At 38.3% G+C, this 20,250-nt stretch overlaps 1 protein-coding gene across 8 annotated transcripts in view; it reads left to right on the top strand.

Annotated features, from left to right (window-relative positions):
* The window catches only part of osa (trithorax group protein osa), a 521,098-nt gene that overhangs the window by 485,914 nt on the left and 14,934 nt on the right, over positions 1-20,250 (top strand). For all 8 annotated transcript variants that reach the window (XM_070096962.1, XM_053791422.2, XM_053791420.2 and 5 more), the window contains one exon: positions 606-757. In XM_070096962.1, the coding sequence (XP_069953063.1) occupies positions 606-757 (152 nt within the window). The remainder of the gene's footprint in view (positions 1-605; positions 758-20,250) is intronic.

The following is a 20,250-nucleotide window of genomic DNA, read 5'->3' as shown; positions in this document are numbered from 1 at the left end:
GACCTCTGAACTAATATGGCTGGATAGCATTTATTTAATTCCATTTTTACCAAGTCTGTCCTATTTTTTGGGGGAGGGTTTAAATTTAAAGGATAATTTTTCATTTATCAAAATCTGAACACTATAACATCAAGTTTAGTGCTCTTTCATGAATAAAATCCTTGTAACGATATTTTTTAACATAACGGCCATCTCTCACTGAGACAGGTTAAACCCCCCTCCCCCCAAAAAAAAAAATATGAAAAGTAAAGTTTTTTCCTCTTTTTGCATTTAGTAATGTATACAGGAGAAGGTGGGGGAGGGGGGTAGGTAGCCCATTGCTCCCAGCATTTTAATCGCCTCTTATGACAAGCATGACTTACATAGGAAGGATTCTTCTCCACTTTCCCCATGGAGTATAATAATTATGTCTCTAAAGAAAAATTATTTTAAAATTTATAGAATTGTATACAAAATGAGGTTGAAGTGGAATGGGAAAAGTACAGCTATAGTCAGTTTGAGTACAGTTGATAAAATATCAGTATGTACTCTACTTTTTTGGGAAGACACCTTTTCTTTAGTAGACTTTTCCAGCAAGCATTGTCTGAATGATTTATTTCTTACAGTGTGGGAGTGGTATGTACAGTGGATATCCCGGGAAACACCAATTCCCCATGGACAGTGTGGAGGCAGTGTTGCCAGTGCTGGCACGCAGGAAGCGAATGTGTCGCTCTGACCTCCAGACTTGTGATCCCTGGAGGCTTCTTATGTCCCTCAGGTAAGACAGGTTCTTGAGCTGTATTTCTAGTTATAATTCTTGATTAAATGTTTGTAGACTTTTCCGCTTTCAGGGTCTGTGCTGTAGATCTACGGCTTTGAGTTATTTATTTTTTTATTATCACACTGGCCGATTCCCACCAAGGCAGGGTGGCCCGAAAAAGAAAAACTTTCACCATCATTCACTCCATCACTGTCTTGCCAGAAGGGTGCTTTATGCTACAGTTTTTAAACTGCAACATTAACACCCCTCCTTCAGAGTGCAGGCACTGTACTTCCCATCTCCAGGACTCAAGTCCGGCCTGCTGGTTTCCCTGAATCCCTTCATAAATGTTACTTTGCTCACACTCCAACAGCACATCAAGTATTAAAAACCATTTGTCTCCATTCACTCCTATCACACACGCTCACGCATGCCCGCTGGAAGTCCAAGCCCCTCACACACAAAACCTCCTTTACCCCCTCCCTCCAACCCTTCCTAGGCCGACCCCTACCCCGCCTTCCTTCCACTACAGACTGATACACTCTTGAAGTCATTCTGTTTCGCTCCACTCTCTCTACATGTCCGAACCACCTCAACAACCCTTCCTCAGCCCTCTGGACAACAGTTTTGGTAATCCCGCACCTCCTCCTAACTTACAAACTACGAATTCTCTGCATTATATTCACACCACACATTGCCCTCAGACATGACATCTCCACTGTCTCCAGCCTTCTCCTCGCTGCAACATTCATCACCCATGCTTCACACCCATATAAGAGCGTTGGTAAAACTATACTCTCATACATTCCCCTCTTTGCCTCCAAGGACAAAGTTCTTTGTCACCACAGACTCCTAAGTGCACCACTCACCCTTTTCCCTCATCAATTCTATGAATCACCTCATCTTTCATAGACCCATCCGCTGACACGTCCACTCCCAAATATCTGAATACATTCACCTCCTCCATACTCTCTCCCTCCAATCTGATATCCAATCTTTCATCGCCTAATCTTTTTGTTATCCTCATAACATTACTCTTTCCTGTATTCACTTTTAATTTTCTTCTTTTGCACACCCTACCAAATTCATCCACCAATCTCGGCTTTGAGTTCTGGGTCCAAATCGTAGTTCTTCAACACAAGCTCAGCTCGCTCAGATAAGCTGTGAGTGGTAAATTTGGGCCTAGATATGAGAGAATACATCTATGTGGTATGTGTGCGCCACATATAACAAATCCTGCAGCACACAGTGCATAATGAGAGAAAAAACTGAGACCGTAATTTTCAATTAAAACAACGATTTTGCAGTATTTTTTCGTATGTTTTTTATAGTTGTATTTGCGATTTCTTGGACTCGTTTGATAGAATGAAAGATATATTACAGAAATAGAGATGATTTTGATTGGTTTTAGCACTGGAAGTGGCTTGAAACTGATCTCAAAGTGGAGGAAATGTTAAATTTTTGCCGATGTTCAAGAGTAAACAAATGACCTCACACGTCTAATACACACCAGCTGGTGGGTCTAATATATGTTCACAAATGTGGTGATATTATTTATACAATTATTACAATATTGCATAACAGTAAATCTTCTATTTTTTGGTTTGAATCAAAATTCATTATGTGAATAAAAAAATCAAAATGGAATTCATTTGTAAAGCCTCAAAATGTAAGTAATGAACAGAGGAAATGTTAGTTTAGTGCCAGGAATGCCTGCATTCTGAACCCTATTTTGAAATTGGAATATTTTTTGTAGTTAAAAAGGTTGACATGGTGATTTCTTGTGCTCAATTGATAGAATAGAAGTAATATTAGTGAAATAGCTAAGAATTTGATCGACTGGAATAATGTAATTGGCCTAAAATAGGAATCAAATTCAGCAAAATTGCCGATGCATAAATATCGCTGACACATCAAAATTTGCAAGAGCATAATTTCATAAATTTTCCATCAAATTTCGTACTTTTTGTTTTATTACCTTCAGAAGAAGATTCTCTACCATTTCATAAGAAAAACTAAAAAAAAATTTTTTTTTGAAAATTCTTGGACCCTGGTGCATACTTTGAAATTTGGCCTCTGAACCCTGAAAGGGGTAATGTATAAGCTGAAGCAGTGTTTCAAATTTAAAAATTCATATATATTATAGGGTGTCCTTAACTCACGAATGAGTTGTGCTAACTGTGTTTCAACTTTTGAACAAAATGATATTACAAAAGATAATGTATCACACACACTTGTAATTGTAGTTCAACATTCATAAAACATATATTTTCTGAATATTGCATTATTTAGACCTTGTCTATAAGTATGTATCTTTGTAACTTGGGTATTCGTAAGTTGGGTACGACTGGTGCACCAATTTTGATGCAGTATTTAAAAGATTTATATAGACTTAAAACACAGCAAACCCTTACATATTTTAGTCAATTAGAAACCTTGAGATTAGTTTTCATTTTTCCCCACTTTAAGAGTCCAAGGTACATCCTGATGTCAAGTTGGTTAACAGTAAATGCAATGATTTGAAATTTTTATTGAAAACTTTTTTAGAATTTAGAATACTTCTCTAGAGGTTTGAGGAAAATCAGCACAAAAAAACTATGACAACACACACACCTTATACTGGGAAGTGGACTGTGCAAAAGTGTTGTAATTATATTTGCATGATAATAAGAAGCTTAACTGAATTTACTACAGAGAGATATTTTAGCAATGGACTTCTTTTTTTTACCTAAATTTTCATTTTATTTAAAAATTAAAAGTGAAATACAACATTTTGAGACTAGTATTATGATACAGTGTATTGAGAATATTGTATGTAAAAATTATTGTAATCTATTGAGAAATGATGTAGTTGTTAAGTCATCAAGTGGAAAAAAAAATGCTAAAAACCTTAAATTCCAAGCTGGAGGTTATCGCCACCGTATGTGTAGGATGGGTCCTCTTCCTCTTTTGTGCTTCTATAGTCTTTTCATCTTCAGTTTCTGTACAAGTGTGTACTATTTTTGTCGTGCATGATCTTTGCAGGACGGGTGACTAATGTCATGTTTAGTAAAATTGAAAGCAGAGTTTCAGCTAAAACACCCTTTGACCACCTTTGATATACCTTTGAAGAGTTTCAAGAGTTTATCTACTCTCTGAGCCCGGCCATGGGCCAGGCTCTTCCGGTGCTTGCCTGGTTGATCTGGCACCTGGTGAAGATACATGTCCAGTTTTCTCTTGAAGGCTCCTGCACTTGTTCCAGTCGTGTTTCTGATATTTTCTGGAAAGATGTTGAATAGTCTGGGACCCCAGATGTTGATACAGTGTTCCCTTATTGTCCCCACTGCACCCCTGCTCCTCACTGGGTTATTTTACACTTCTCATATTTCTCACTCCAGTATCTTATGGCAGTGTGCAGATTTGGGACCAGGCCCTTGAGTACTTTCCAGGTATATATATTATCGTGTATCTCTCTCTCCGCCGCTCCAATGAGTACACGTTCAAGACTTGAAGGCGTTCGTAGTAGTTTAGGTGCTTTACTGGCTCAATGTGAGCCGTAAACGATCTCTGTATTTGTTCCAGTTCTGATATTTCTCCTGCTTTGAATGGGGCCATCAGCACTGAGGAATATTCTAAGTGAGGGAGCACTAGTGATTTGAGGAGTGTCACCATCGGCATTATTTCCCTTGTTTTGAAAGTTCTCAGTACCCACCCCATCATCTTCCATGCTGCGGAGAAATAGCATTCCTCCATCTCCTCTCTGAAAATATTACTGCCCTCCTGTATTGATAATATAATGGCCAGCAGCTGGCAGACTATCCCATACATCTTCCTTCATTTTATTCAACTCAGATCAAGTTTATTCTCTATAAAGATTAGAATGTGGGGTTTACATATTATAGGATATTGTGTGGTTTACATACTATATAAAACTAATTACAGAGAGGGCCACTATCACACCTAGCATGACTAGGCATATTAGGCAGACTAAGATTACTTCAAAACTATATTGGTACAGATTAAGCCTTTCAGGGTCCAAGGCCCAAATCTGAAGTGGTGCCCCAGTGTCCAAGAATTTTCAAAAAAAAAATTTGTTATTTTTTCTTATGAAATGGTAAGGAATCTTTTTGTGAAGGTAATAAAACAAAAAGTACGAAATTTGATGGAAAATTGATGAAATTATGCTCTCGCGAATTTTGATGTGTCAGCGATATTTACGAATCGGCGATTTTGCCAACTTTGACTCCCATTTTAGGCCAATTACAATATTCCAGTAAACCAAATTCTTAGCTATTTCACTAGTATTTCTTCTATTCTATCGATTGAGCACAAGAAATCAGCAAGTCAACTGTTTCAACTACAAATTAAAGTGATCGGAAATTGTTAATTTGGCCAATTTAACACAAAGTTCAAAATATTCCAATTTCAAAATAGGGTCCAGAATAAACAATGTAGGTATTCCTGGAACTAAACTAACATTTCCTCTGTTCATTAGTTATGTTTTGAGGCTTTACAAATAAATTCCATTTTGATTTTTTATTCACACCAAAAAATTGAAGATTTACTGTTATGTAATACTGTAATAATTGTATAAATATCATCACCATATTTGTGAATGCATATTAGACCCACCAGCTGGCGTGTATTAGACGTGTGAGGTCGTTTGTTTACTCTTGAATATCGGCAAAAATTTAACATTTCTGCTACTTTGAGCTCAGTTTCAAGCCATTTCCAGTGCTAAAACCAATCAAAATCATCTCTATTTCTGTAATATGTCTTCCATTCTATCAATTGAGACCAAGAAATCGCAAATACAACTATAAAAAACATACGAAAAAACACTGCAAAGTCACTGTTTTAATCGAAAAATCATGATTTCAGTTTTTTCTCTCATTATACACAATGTGCTGCAGGATCTGTTTTATGTGGTGCACACATACCACATAGATGTATTCTCTCATATCTAGGCCCAAATGTACCACTCACAGTTTATCAGAGTGAGCTGAGCTCATGACGTAGATCTACGGTTTGGACCCTGAACGAAAGCCGTAGATCTACGGGACGGACCCTGAAAGGGTTAAGGAGCATAAGGTTCTGCATTACAGTTTGTAGATTTAGCAATGTGAATGGTTTTGTTTTGGTACAATACATAGTTTCTATTGAAGCTCCTATATTGGAGTATCACAGGCAAATGTATGACTAGTTAAGATTCATTAGGTAATAGTTGTGTTACGTATTTCTATGTTTATAATCAGTTGCCTTACTGGTAGAGAGAGAGAGTTTAGAATGTGAGATATTTTTGAGCCATCAGCTGGTGTCATGGCAGAGCCTTAGTGAAAATGTACTGTACTGTACTGCCACTTCAGCTTTCTCATTTAAACACTTGTTCACTTTTTATTATCAATCATCAATATATTCAACAATTGTGGAAATATAGCTAGAGTAGATACATCACTGTTAAAGACACTAGAATGTGTAATTATAGTGCTAACCTTTGGGGCTAAAATATCCAAATAGTTTTCTTTTTTTCTTCTGAACTTTCATGACTTAATGGTATTAATACAGTAGGGCCACGCTTTACGGCGTTCCTATAATACGGACATTTCAAATTATGACCAAAACTCTCTATACGGCTTCCCCACCTGACTTTCTAATACAGTCACTGCACCCCACCCTGTTTGTTTAAGTTGTCCGTGAGAACCGCGTGTGTCTATTATGTCTGGAAACTTTCCAAAATTTTAAGTGTTTTAAAGTTATTTCATGTTTTATATATATTTTTTTTAACAAGTCAGCCATCTCCCACCTAGGCAGGGTGACCCAAAAAGAAAGAAAATCCCCAAAATGAAAATACTTTCATCATCAACACTTTCACCTCACTCACACATAATCACTGTTTAAGCAGAGGTGCCCAGATACAACAGTTTAGAAGCATATATAAAGATACAGTATAAAAAGTGATCTGAAATAATATAATAAACTCCCTATAGAATATAATATCAGGGCTCCAGTTATATATATACCATCCTATTACACATCCCTCCAAACTGCCAATATCCCAAACCTCTCCTTTAAAGTGCAGGCATTGTACTTCCCATGTCCAGAACTAAAGTCCGGCTATGTAAAAATAACCGGTTTCCCTGAATCCCTTCACTAAATATTACCTTGCTCACACTCAACAGCTCGTCAGGTCCCAAAAACCATTCGTCTCCATTCACTCCTATCTAATACGCTCATGCACGCTTGCTGGAAGTCCAAGCCCCTCACCCACAAAACCTCCTTTATCCCCTCCCTCCAACCTTTTCGAGGACGGCCCCTACCCCACCTTCGTTCCCCTATAGATTATACTCTCTCCATGTCATTCTACTTTGATCCATTCTCTCTAAATGACCAAACCACCTCAACAACCCCTCTTCAGCCCTCTGACTAGTACTTTTATTAACTCCACACCTTCTCCTAATTTCCACACTTCGAATTCTCTGCATAATATTTATTCCACACATTGCCCTTAGACAGAACATCTCCACTGTCTCCAACCGCCTCCTCGCTGCAGCATTTACAACACAAGCTTCCTACCCATATGAGAGTGTTGGTGCCACTATGCTTTCGTACATTCCCTTCTTTGCCTCCATTGATAATGTTTTTTGTAGGTTGGTAGACGGCAACCACCCAGGGAGGTACTACCATCCTGCCAAGTGAGTGTAAAACGAAAGCCTGTAATTGTTTTACATGATAGTAGGATTGCTGGTGTCTTTTGTCTGTCTCATAAATAATCAAGATTACAGGTATGTCTTGCCACTTCTACTTACACTTAGGTCACACTACACATACATGTACACGTTTATTTATACACACTCATCTAAGTTTTCTTTGATTTTATCTTAATAGTTCTTGTTCTTATTACTTTTCCTTTTATATCCATGGGGAAGTGGAATAAGAATCTTTCCTCCGTAAGCCATGCGTGTTGTAAAAGTCAACTAAAATGCCGGGAACAATGGGCTAGTAACCCCTTTTCCTGTAATAATTACTAAAAAAATAAGAAGTAAAAGAGTTCTATCAGTCAGGTTGTAACATCAGCAACAGAAATAAGTTTTTTATGCTTCTAAACTGTTGTATTCTGGGCACCTCTGCAAAAACAGTGATTATGTGTGAGTGAGGTGAAAGTGTTGAATGATGAAAGTATTGTCCTTTTGGGGATTTTCTTTTTGGGTCACCCTGTCTCGGTGGGAGACGGCTGACTTGTTTAAAAAAAAAAAAATATACCTTAACACACCACTCACCTTTTTTCCCTCATCAATTCTATGGTTAACCTCATCCTTCATAAACATATCCGCTGACACGTCAACTCCCAAATATCTGAAAACATTCACTTCTTCCATACTCGTCTCCAATGTGATATCCAATTTTTCTTTATCTAAATCATTTGATACCCTCGTCACCTTAATCTTATCTATGTTCACTTTTGACTTCCTGCCTTTACACACACTCCCAAACTTGTCCACTAACTTTTGCAACTTTTCTTTAGAATCTCCCATATGCACAGTATCATCAGCAAAAAGTAACTGTGTCAATTCCCACTTTGTATTTGATTCCCCATAATTTAATCCCACCCCTCTCCCAAACACCCTAGCATTTACTTCTTTTACAACCCCTCTATAAATATATTAAACAACAATGGTGACATTACACATCCCTGTCTAAGACCTACTTTTACCGGGAAGTAGTCTCCCTCTCTTCTACACACCCTAACCTGAGCCTCACTATCCTCATAAAAACTCTTTACAGCATTTGGTAACTTACTACCTATTCCATATACTTGTAACATCTGCCACATTGCCTCCCCTATCTATATGCCTTTTCTAAATCCATAAATGCAATAAAAACTTCCCTACCTTTACCTAAATACTGTTCACATATATGCTTCAATGTAAATACTTAATCTACACATTCCTTACCCACTCTAAAGCCTCCTTGCTCATCTGCTATCCTACTCTCTGTCTTACCTCTGATTCTTTCAATAATAACCCTACCATACACTTTTCCTGGTATAGTCAGTAAACTTATTCCCCTATAATTTTTACAGTCTCTTTTGTCCCCCTTCCCTTTATATAAAGGAACTACACATGCTCTCTGCCAGTCCCTATATATATACTCTGATAATTGTACTTATGTGTACCTGTACCTAAATAATTTTGCAGCCTGTGCTGGCATGCAGGTACACATTAAAATCGCTAAGAGTGTCTTATTAGTCTTGAGGATGCCATATTAATGATGATAATAGTAATAATATACAATAATAATCACTCTGAGGTGAATGAAATGTTGTATATTATGTTAATATAAACATTTTCATTACTCAATCTATGATATTTTTTCAAAACTATGTAATAAACACACTACATAACATATAAACATGATAAATACACCTCACAGTAGAATAAATTAATATAAATATGAGATGTTAGGTGTAGATGAACATGTATGAACCAAAACCAGATAGGTTCATCTGCTTGTTTACATACTTCGCATCTGTCTCCTCTCTCATTCACTCATTCTCACTCTCTTGTTTATTCATTTTAACTCATTTACTCACCACTCACCCTACATTAATTTCTACAAATAATTTAAGGTACATAATGAGTGTACTGTATGTGCATCTTTCGCTCTAGAATGCTTTAAAGGTCATAGTATATTACGTGTGGGTAGGGTGGTCTGGCCTGGCTATCTACCACACCTCCTACACCTGACTTCCTTCAAACAAATACTACTCACCTCTCACATTACATTAAGACTACAAATATTTTAAGGCAAGTAATGAGTGTACTGTGTGTGTATTTTACTTTTTGTTTTTAATGCCTAGTTCTATTGCTAACTTAATATATATTAGTGTAGACTTGTTATCTGGCATTTATATGCATTTATAAGTAAAAAAAAAAATGGCGTTCTGCTTTCCGGCGATGTCCGCTTTCTGGCGGTAGCCTGGAACCCAACCTGCTATATAAGTGGGGCCCTGAGTGTTCTCTGTAACTTGAGTCCTGCAGGTGGGAAGTACAATGCCTGCACATTAAAGGAGGGGTTTGGGATATTGGCTGTTTGGAGTGACATCTAAACTGTCATATTTGAGTGCTTTTGCAAAGACAGTGATTACGTGTGAATGATGGTGAAAATTTCTTCTTTTTTGGGTCACCCTGCCTCAGTGGGAGATGGCTGATGTGTTAGAAGAAAAAAATTATAAATTACATATTCATAAGTTTTACAAATTTTGGAACACTTGGTACACTTGGTTCATAGTACACATGCATGTACATGTGTGTGTATTCTTGCCCATCTGAGTTTTCTTCTATTTGCTTAATAGTTCTTGTTCTTATATTATTTCCTTTCATCTCAATGGTAAAGTTGAGAAGAATCCTTCCTCTGTAAGTCATGTGTTTTATAAAAGAGAATTAAAATGCCAGGACCAAGGGGCTAGTATGAATTACTGAATTTAAGAACAACAACAATATAAAGTTGGGATGTTTGAATGTAAATGGATGTAGTACAAATGTTATATAAGAAAGTTGATCGTGAATGTTATGATTGAAAAGAATTGTAGATGAATGGTTCAAAGAACCGACACGTTAAATTAGACACATGTGCAACTCTACAATCCTGTCAGACACTGCAACTTCTTGGGATCTTAATACTTGGGAATTCTTCGCTTGCCTAACCCTTGGGCACTACCTACGACTGCTGCACCTCTCCTGCCATACGGTTTATAAGCTGCTTCTCCGCTCCTATGCCGTATTCTATTCAAGATTGATGGACTGACCACATCGACTCAAGGCTGAGGGACTGATTACCTCGTTCTCCTCCTGTTCTTCAAGTTTATCCTTTGTATGGACTGATGAAGCCGCTGTGTGGCAAAATGTTTCCTCACTCAAGATACCCAAGAGTTGCACATGTGTCTAATTTAACAACGATTGAAAAGAAGCTGGATGTCCTAGCTCTAAGTTTACCTGGAGTATTACCTGGAGAGAGTTCCGGGGGTCAACGCCCCTGCGGCCCAGTCTGTGACCAGGCCTCCTGGTGGATCAGAGCCTGATCAACCAGGCTGTTACTGCTGGCTGCACGCAATCCAACGTATGAGCCACAGCCTGGCTGGTCAGGTACTGACTTTAGGTGCTTGTCCAGCGCCTGCTTGAAGACAGCCAGGGGTCTATTGGTAATCCCCCTTATGTATGCTGGGAGGCAGTTGAACAGTCTCAGGCCCCTGACACTTATTGTATTGTCTCTTAACGTGCTAGTGACACCCATGCTTTTCATTGGGGGGATGTTGCATCGTGTGCCGAGTCTTTTGCTTTCACTGTGAGTGATTTTCGTGTGCAAGTTCGGTACTAGTCCCTCTAGGATTTTCCAGGTGCATTTAATCATGTATCTCTCCAGCCTGCATTCCAGGGAGTACAGGTTCAGGAACTTCAAGAGCTCCCAGTAATTGAGGTGTTTTATCTCAGTTATGCGTGCCGTGAAGGCTCTCTGTACATTTTCTAGGTCAGCAATTTCACCTGCCTTGAAAGGTGCTGTTAACGTGCAGCAATATTCCAGCCTAGATAGAACAAGAGACCTGAAGAGTGTCATCATGGGCTTGGCATCCCTAGTTTTGAAGGTTCTCATTATCCATCCTGTGATTTTTCTAGCAGATGCAATTGATACAATGTTATGGTCCTTGAAGGTGAGATCCTCCAACATGATCACTCCCAGGTCTTTGACGTTGGTTTTTCGCTCTATTTTTTTTTTAAGCTAGTGATTCTTAACCTTTTTCTAGCAGTAACCCAAAATTCTGTTTGGAGACTACATGGTAATCCATATGTTCATAACCTTAATTTGCAACGTAAGTGAAAGCATTATTTTGGTCCTAAAAACAAAAAAATGACAAAAACAAAAAGTATATGGCAATATTGTATTAATATGACTAACAAACTGAAATTATTATGAATATTGGTAAGAAATATAACACCTTTTCAATAGGGGGACTGGGGTATCATCGGGCACATGTCACTAATCAGTGAGATCCCTGGCACTACATGGTTCTAATGAGCTCCTCAAATAAGGGTGATTTAGATGACAGACTGCATCTTACCATCTGCTTTTAGATGGTTTCTGTACTTTGATTCTATGACCGTGAGTGCTCATAATCCTGCCTCACACAGGAAAATTGTGTCAATAGGAAGGAGCACTGACAGGGCTTCGCCTCCAATAATCTGCTTTTCTTTTTAAAGTTTGATCCAGAATGAACTCAGTGATTTTTTTTGTCTTTTGAAATATTAATGAAGTGTTACATTATTCTGAATCTCGATGACCGGCTCTTGTAACTTGCTGATGTTCATCTTATTGAAGGGGTTTCTTACCTCTGGTGTATTTCATCACATTCTCAGGAGCATGGTGATCAAACTCTGTAATCAGCTTGGAAATACTGTATGTTCCATGATGATGCTTTGGACTTGGATGAGTGAAAGTGTTTCATTCTCAAGAAGTGCAGAAATAATGCAGCCTTCCAGTCTCAATTTAACTTTTCCACATCTTCAGTTTTTCCATGAATGTTATTAGTCTCTTTGATAGCCCAACCAATGTCTGATTATGACTACATTGAAATGTTCAAGGAGTTAATTCATTTTGAATTTGGGAGTTTTGGGGCCAATGGATGATGTTTTCAACTAAAATTATCAAATCTCACTGTATTTCAAGCAATTATTGGAACATCTTACCTTGTGGCAGCCACCTAACCTCAGTGATTCAACAGATGCACATGTTCCCAAATAAAATCAGAACACATCTGAGTGAAGGTCCTGGAGTAAAGAGCCCTAACTTCAATGAAATTATTGACCTGAATACCCCCATGCTTGCATTCAGCAATTCACATGGCAATGTTTAAGAAGCAAGATTTTCACTTTGAAAGAGAGAGTGAACAATCAGCACATACAGATTTTCCTTTTTCACCCTAGCAGTGAAACCCTGATGCACTTTGAACATTGCTGTTGCACCATCACAACAAACACTAAAACACACATTCCACTGAATCCTTCCTTCCTTGAAGAATGAGTCCACAATATCGAAAATATCTTCTCCAGTCGTGGTGGTGTGCAATGGCCAGGAGAACAGAAATTCCTTTTTCACATCTTCTGGCCCTTCATGCTGTCCATCAGCCATGAGTTGGGCATCATCACTAACATCTGTAGACTCATCCAGCTGAAGACTGAACTGTCCACACATTTTTATAGCTGCAAAAATCTAGCCTTTTACAGTGGAACCTTGGTTTTTGTCTTTAATTCATTCCAGAGAGTCTGACAAAAACCGAATTCAACGAAAACTGAAGCAATGTTTCCCATAAGAAATAATGTAAAATCAATTAATCCGTTCCAGACACCCAAAAAATATTAACAAAAAATATGTTTTATAGAGAATAACTATAGTTTTACATGTTGAAGATTGAGACACTTATGCAACATATGGGGATCTTTATTCAGGAAATGTTTCGCCACACAGTGGCTTCATCAGTCCAATACAAAGTAGAAAGGCATAAGGAGAGGAGGAGTTTGAGATAATCAGTCCCTCAGCCTGGAGTCGATGTGTTCAGTTCATCAATCTTGTAGATTGATGGACTGAACACATTATTATTATGTATTATTATTATACATTTTTTTTTTTTTCAACAAGTCGACCGTCTCCCACCGAGGCAGGGTGACCCAAAGAGAAAGAAAATCCCCAAAAAGAAAATACTTTCGTCATCATTCAACACTTTTACCTCACTCACACATAATCACTGTTTTTGCAGAGGTGCCCAGAATACAACAGTTTAGAAGTATATACGTATAAAAATACACAATATATCTCTCCAAAATGCCAATATCCCAAACCCTTCCTTTAGAGTGCAGACATTGTACTTCCCATTTCCAGGACTCAAGTCCGGTTATATAAAATAACCGGTTTCCCTGAATCCCTTCACTAAATATTGCCCTGCTCACACTTATTATTATTATTATTATTATTATTATTATTATTATTATTATTATTATTATTATTATTATATAAATTGTAATTTTTATTCACACAAAAAATATAAGATTTACTATTATTCCTTATTGCAATAATTTGTATAAATAATGTCAACCCATTCACAACTGCATATTGGAATGGACAGTGACATCATTTGTTTACTCTGAAACAGCCAAGCAATGGACCATTTCTCCTAGGTTGAGCTCAATTTTAAGGTACTTTTCGTCATGAAAGAAATCAAAATCATATCTATTTCTATAATATATCTTCCATTCTATCAAATGAGACCAAACAAACGAGAATACAACCATAAAAACCATTCGAAATTACCACAAAGGGGTGGCTAATTGCTGAGAAGTGAGCTCTATTATTTATGCTTAGATTTCTTTCATTTTTGGTGTACGTTAAGAAGCATCTTTCCATCATACATTGCCCAAGCTTCGTTAAGACAGTCCAACAAACAAATGAGATACAGTTCCTAAGATCAAGAGCAAGAACCTCTCACCAGTGTCAAGGAACCTACCTTGAGGTCTGCTCACTTACGGAAATTTTGCTCGCGTATGGAAGCAAAAAATTGACCCGTCAACTGCTCGTGTTTGGAAAAACTTGCACGTGGGCATGCTCGCAAGTAGAGGTTCCACTGTAATATTTCCTCTGTTCATTAGTTATGCTTTCAGGCTTTACAAACGAATTCTATTTTGATTTTTTATTAACAATTAATTTTTTCAAATAAAAAAAATGGAAGATTTACCGTTATGCAATATTGTAATAATTGTATAAATAATATCAGCACATTTGTGAATGCACATAAGACCCATCAGCTGACGTGTATTGGATGAGTGATGTGATTTGTTCACTCTTGAATATTGGCAAAAATTTAACATTTCCACTACTTTGAGCTCAGTTTCAAGCCATTTTCACTACTAAAACCAATCAAAATCATCTCTATTTCTGTAATATATCTTCCATTCTATCAAATGAGACCAAGAAATTGCAAATACAACTATAAAAAACATATGAAAAAACACCGCAAAGTCGCTGTTTTAATCCAAAATTACGGTCTCGTTTTTTTTTCTCTCATTATGCACTATGTGCTGCAGGATTTGTTTTATGTGGTGCACACTTACCACATAGATGTATTCTCTCATATCTAGGCCCAAATTTACCACTCACAGCTTATCTGAGTGACCTGAGCTTGTGTCGTAGAACTACGATTTGGACCCAGAACTCAAAGTCGTAGAACTACGACACGGACCCTGAAAGGGTTAAGAGTGTAGCAATTAAGTTAAGCAGTAAAGTGTAGCATTAAGAGTGTGGCAAGTAGCCTATCTTTTCCACCCTCCACCTCTGCCAGCATCTGTTCTCCAAGGTAAATACAGTGGACCCTCGTTTTTCATAATTAATCCGTTCCAGAAAGTGTGATTATTATCGAAATTGATGATTTGTGAAACCATTTTTCCCATAAGAAATAATGTAAATACAATTAATCCGTTCCAGACACCTAGAAGTATTAAAACAAAATTTTTTTTACATGAAATATAGATGTACATACACAAAACAATGGGACATGATGAATGAAACATTAACAGCATAACACTTACCTTTATTGGCAATTCTTCTTAGTGTATGGAAGACTGGAGGAGGGGAGAGATTAGATTATTTACTGTTTGGAAGGGGAATCCCCTTCCATAAAGATTTCAGGTACCAAGTGCTTTTCTGGGGTTACTTCTCTTCTTTGTTTTTTAATGCCACTAGGACCAGCTTGAGAGTCACTGTACACCTGTGGCACTTGTCCAGAGAGCTCTGTTTCTGGCATCTCTTTAAAACTTTCCTAAAATGGGCCAAGATTTTGTCACTGTACATGTTGCTGACATGCCTTGCAACAGGTTTGTCAGGGTGATGTTTCTCCATAAATCTTTCCATCCTACTCCACATTTCAAAAATCTCCTTAATTTCTGAAGAAGGCAACTTCTTCCATCTCTCCTGCTCCTCCTCTGAAGCAATATTCTGAGCTGCAGTCTGTTGTGGTCCTCCACCAACTCTTCCACATCCTCCAAACTCACATCCAACTCCATGGAACTCCCCAATGCCACAATATATTCCACAACTACCATAGGCTCGTCAGGGTCAGCCCCAAACCCTTCAGAATCCCTCTTGTGGACACAATCTAGCCACAATTTTCTCCAAGCAAAGTTCAAAGTCCTGGTAGTCACCACCTCCCAAGCCTTACCTATAAGGTTTATGCAATGGAGGATACTGAAGTGATCTTTCCAAAACTCTCTTAGGGTCAAGTGAGTGTCTGAGGTCACATTAAAGCACCTTTGAAACATTGCTGTGGGGTAGAGTTTTTTAAAGTTTGAAATGATCTACTGGTCCATGGGCTCGAGGAGAGGAGTGATGTTAGAGGGCAAGAACCTCACTGTGATGAACCCAAACTCCTCAAGAATTAGGTCATCCAAGTTTGGAGGATGAGCAAGTGCATTGTCCATTAGCAGGAGGCACTTGAGATCCAATTTATTTTCCAGGAGGTAATTCTTCACACTGGGGCCAAACACTTCATTGAACCACTCGAGGAAAATTTCCCTCGTGACCCATGCCTTATTATTAGCTTTCCAATACACACACAATTTACTCTTAATGAGATTGATTTTCTTGAACACTCTGGACTTTTCAGATTGGTACACTAGTAATGGCTTCACTTTGCAATCCCCACTAGCATTACTACAAAACATGAGAGTCAGCCTGTCTTTCATAGGCTTGTGTCCTGGCAGTGCCTTTTCCTCCTGAGTAATGTAGGCCCTCCTTGGCATTTTCTTCCAAAAAAGGCCTGTTTCGTCACAATTGAACACTTGTTGGGGTTTTAATTGTTCAGTCTGTATGTACTCCTTGAATTCACTTATGAATTTTGTAGCTGCATTTTTGTCAGAACTGGCAGCCTCACCATGCCTTATCACGCTGTGTATGGCACTATGATTCTTAAATCTCTCAAACCAGCCTTTGCTGGCCTTAAATTCACAAATATCAGTACTCGTTGCAGGCAATTTCTTTACTAGATCACCACGCAGCTGCCTAGCCTTTTCACAAATAAGCGACTGCATAAGACTATCTCCTTCTAATTGTTTCTCATTGATCCACACCACCAATAACTTCTCAACATTTTCGAGTACTGGCTCTCTCATTTTTGTCAGCATATTTACCCCCTTTGCAACAACAGCTTCCTTGATCTCTTTTTTCTTGGCCACAATGGAAGCTATGGTTGTATGGGGGTTTCTTGTACATCTTGGTCAGTTCTGCCACACGTACGCCGCCTTCATGTTGTTCAATGATGTATGTTTTTCTTGAATTCAGTCGTATTTCTCACCTTCTTTACCACAGGCATGGCAGTAGGAGCTTTCTTTGGAGCCATGGTAGCTTATTCAGCAGTTGCAAGCACTAAAATGAATGGAATAATGTAAAATATTTCATATGAACACCTGAGGGGATGGTCACTCACTGGTAAACAATGCCACACTGGCTGGGAATGGAGTGTGAGGCCGTGAGTACACGTCCGAGATGAACGACGATTCGCGAGTCAATGTTTTGACGAAAAAACATTACGATTTCCAAAAATTACGACTTCCGAGCCTTAGGAAAAACGAGGGTCCACTGTACATACACTTTATAAAACCAATTTATTTCTTTACATTCTCTATTATGTTTTTATACAGTATTTCTTATTTATAAATACATTGTTTCAGTGTTTTCCTTATGAAACTAGTGATCAAGTGCAGTTAGCCTCACAGACACACTGTTTTCAGAAGGGGAAGAATGGGAAGATATGGTCAGAGCGGGAGTGGCCACCATCACTCGTCACATAATGACATATTTTATTCATTTTAGAGTATATATGTTATTTATATTGTTTATTATGTCATATTAGATGAATTATGATAGATAAATAAGCCATAGAGTTGATATTAGCATCATATTGAAGTATTTTCTACTGCCTCCCGAGAGCAGGAATTCCGCTGTAACAGATTAATGGCATTTCAGTTAATTTCAATGAGGAAAGCTGATTTGATATATGAGCAAATTGAGTTACGAGCTAGGTCACGGAACGGATTAAACTTGTACGTTAAGGTACCATTGTAGTGTGTGTGGAGGAAGTGACATGTTTAAATATTTGGGAGTGGACTTGCTGGCAGATGGATCTGTGAAAGATGAGGCAAGCCATAGAATTGATAAGGGAAAAAAAGGTGAGTGGTGCATTGAGGCATTTGTGGAGACAGAATGTTATCCATGGAAGCAAAAGGGGGTTTGTATCATAGTTTAGTGATACCAATACTCTTATATGAGTGTGAAATGGGTTAATTGTTGTAGCGAGGAGGAGGCTGGAGACAGTGAGGATGTTATGTTTGATGGCAATGTGTGGTGTGCATATTATGCAGAGAATTTGTAGTTTCCTAGGTAGTAGGCTGGTAGACAGCAGCTGCCAAAGGAGGTACTACCATCTTGCCAAGCGAGTGTGAAATGGAAGTTTGTAATTGTTTAACATGATGGTAGGATTGCTGGTGTCTTTTTTTCTGTCTCATAAACATGCAAGATTACAGGTACGTTTTGCTACTTCTGCTTACACTTAGGTTACACTACACATGCATTTTTTTTTTTTTTTTTTTTTAACAAGTCGGCCGTCTCCCACCGAGGCAGGGTGACCCAAAAAAGAAAGAAAATCCCCAAAAAGAAAATACTTTCATCATCATTCAACACTTTCACCTCACTCACACATAATCACTATTTTTGCAGAGGTGCTCAGAACACAACAGTTTAGAAGCATATATGTATAAAGATACACAACATATCCCTCCACACTGCTAATATCCCAAAACCCCTCCTTTAGAGTGCAGGCATTGTACTTCCCATTTCCAGGACTCAAGTCCGGCTATTTAAAAATAACCGGTTTTCCTGAATCCCTTCACTAAATATTACCCTGCTCACACTCCAACAGATCGTCAGGTCTCAAATACCATTTGTCTCCATTCACTCCTATCGAACACGCTCATGCACGCCTGCTGGAAGTCCAAGACCCTCACCCATAAAACCTCCCTTACCCCTTCCTTCCAACCTTTTCGAGGACGACCCTACCCCGTCTTCCTTCTCCTACCAATTTAAATGCTCTCCATGTCATTCTACTTTGATCCATTCTCACTAAATGACCAAACCACCTCAACAACCCCTCTTCAGCCCTCTGACTAATACTTTTATTAACTCCACACCTTCTCCTAATTTTCACACTCCGAATTTTCTGCATAATATTTACACCACACATTGCCCTTAGACAGGACATCTCCACTGCCGTCAACCGTCTTCTTGCTGCTGCATTTACAACCCAAGCTTCACACCCATATAAGAGTGTTGGTACTACTATACTTTCCTACATTCCCTTCTTTGCCTCCATAGATAACGTTTTTTTACTCCACATATACCTCAACGCACCACTCACCTTTTTTCCCTCATCAATTCTATGATTAACCTCATCCTTCATAAATCCATCCGCCGACACGTCAACTCCCAAGTATCTGAAAACATTCACTTCTTCCATACTCCTCCTTCCCAATTTGATATCCAATTTTTCTTTATCTAAATCATTTGATACCCTCATCACCTTATTCTTTTCTATGTTCACTTTCAACTTCCTACATTTACACACACTCCCAAACTCATCCACTAACCTTTGCAATTTTTCTTTAGAATCTCTCATAAGCACAGTATCATCAGCAAAAAGTAACTGTGTCAATTCCCATTTTGTATTTGATTCCCCATAATTTAATTCCACCCCTCTCCCGAATACCCTAGCATTTACTTCTTTTACAACCCCATCTATAAATATACTAAACAACCATGGTGACATTACACATCCCTATCTAAGACCTACTTTTACTGGGAAGTAGGCTCCCTCTCTTCTACACACCCTAACCCGAGCCTCACTATCCTCATAAAAACTCTTTACAGCATTTAATAACTTACCACCTATTCCATATACTTGCAACATCTGCCACATTGCTCCCCTATCCACTCTATCATATGCCTTTTCTAAATCCATAAATGCAATAAAAACTTCCCTACCCTTATCTAAATACTGTTCACATATATGCTTCAATGTAAACACTTGATCTACACATCCCCTACCCACTCTGAAACCTCCTTGCTCATCCGCAATCCTACATTCTGTCTTACCTCTAATTCTTTCAATTATAACCCTACCGTACACTTTTCCTGGTATACTCAATAAACTTATTCCTCTATAATTTTTACAACCTCTTTTGTCCCCCTTCCCTTTATATAAAGGGACTATACATGCTCTCTGCCAATCCCTAGGTACCTTCCCCTCTTTCGTGCATTTATTAAACAAAAGTACCAACCACTCCAACACTATATCCCCCCTGCTTTTAACATTTCTGTCATGATCCCATCAGTTCCAGCTGCTTTACCTCCTTTCATTCTACGTAATGCCTCACATACCTCCCCCA

Source organism: Cherax quadricarinatus, chromosome 55 (genome assembly GCF_038502225.1).
Source record: "Cherax quadricarinatus isolate ZL_2023a chromosome 55, ASM3850222v1, whole genome shotgun sequence".
NCBI lineage: Eukaryota > Metazoa > Arthropoda > Malacostraca > Decapoda > Parastacidae > Cherax > Cherax quadricarinatus.
This window is presented reverse-complemented; position numbering and strand designations above follow the sequence as displayed.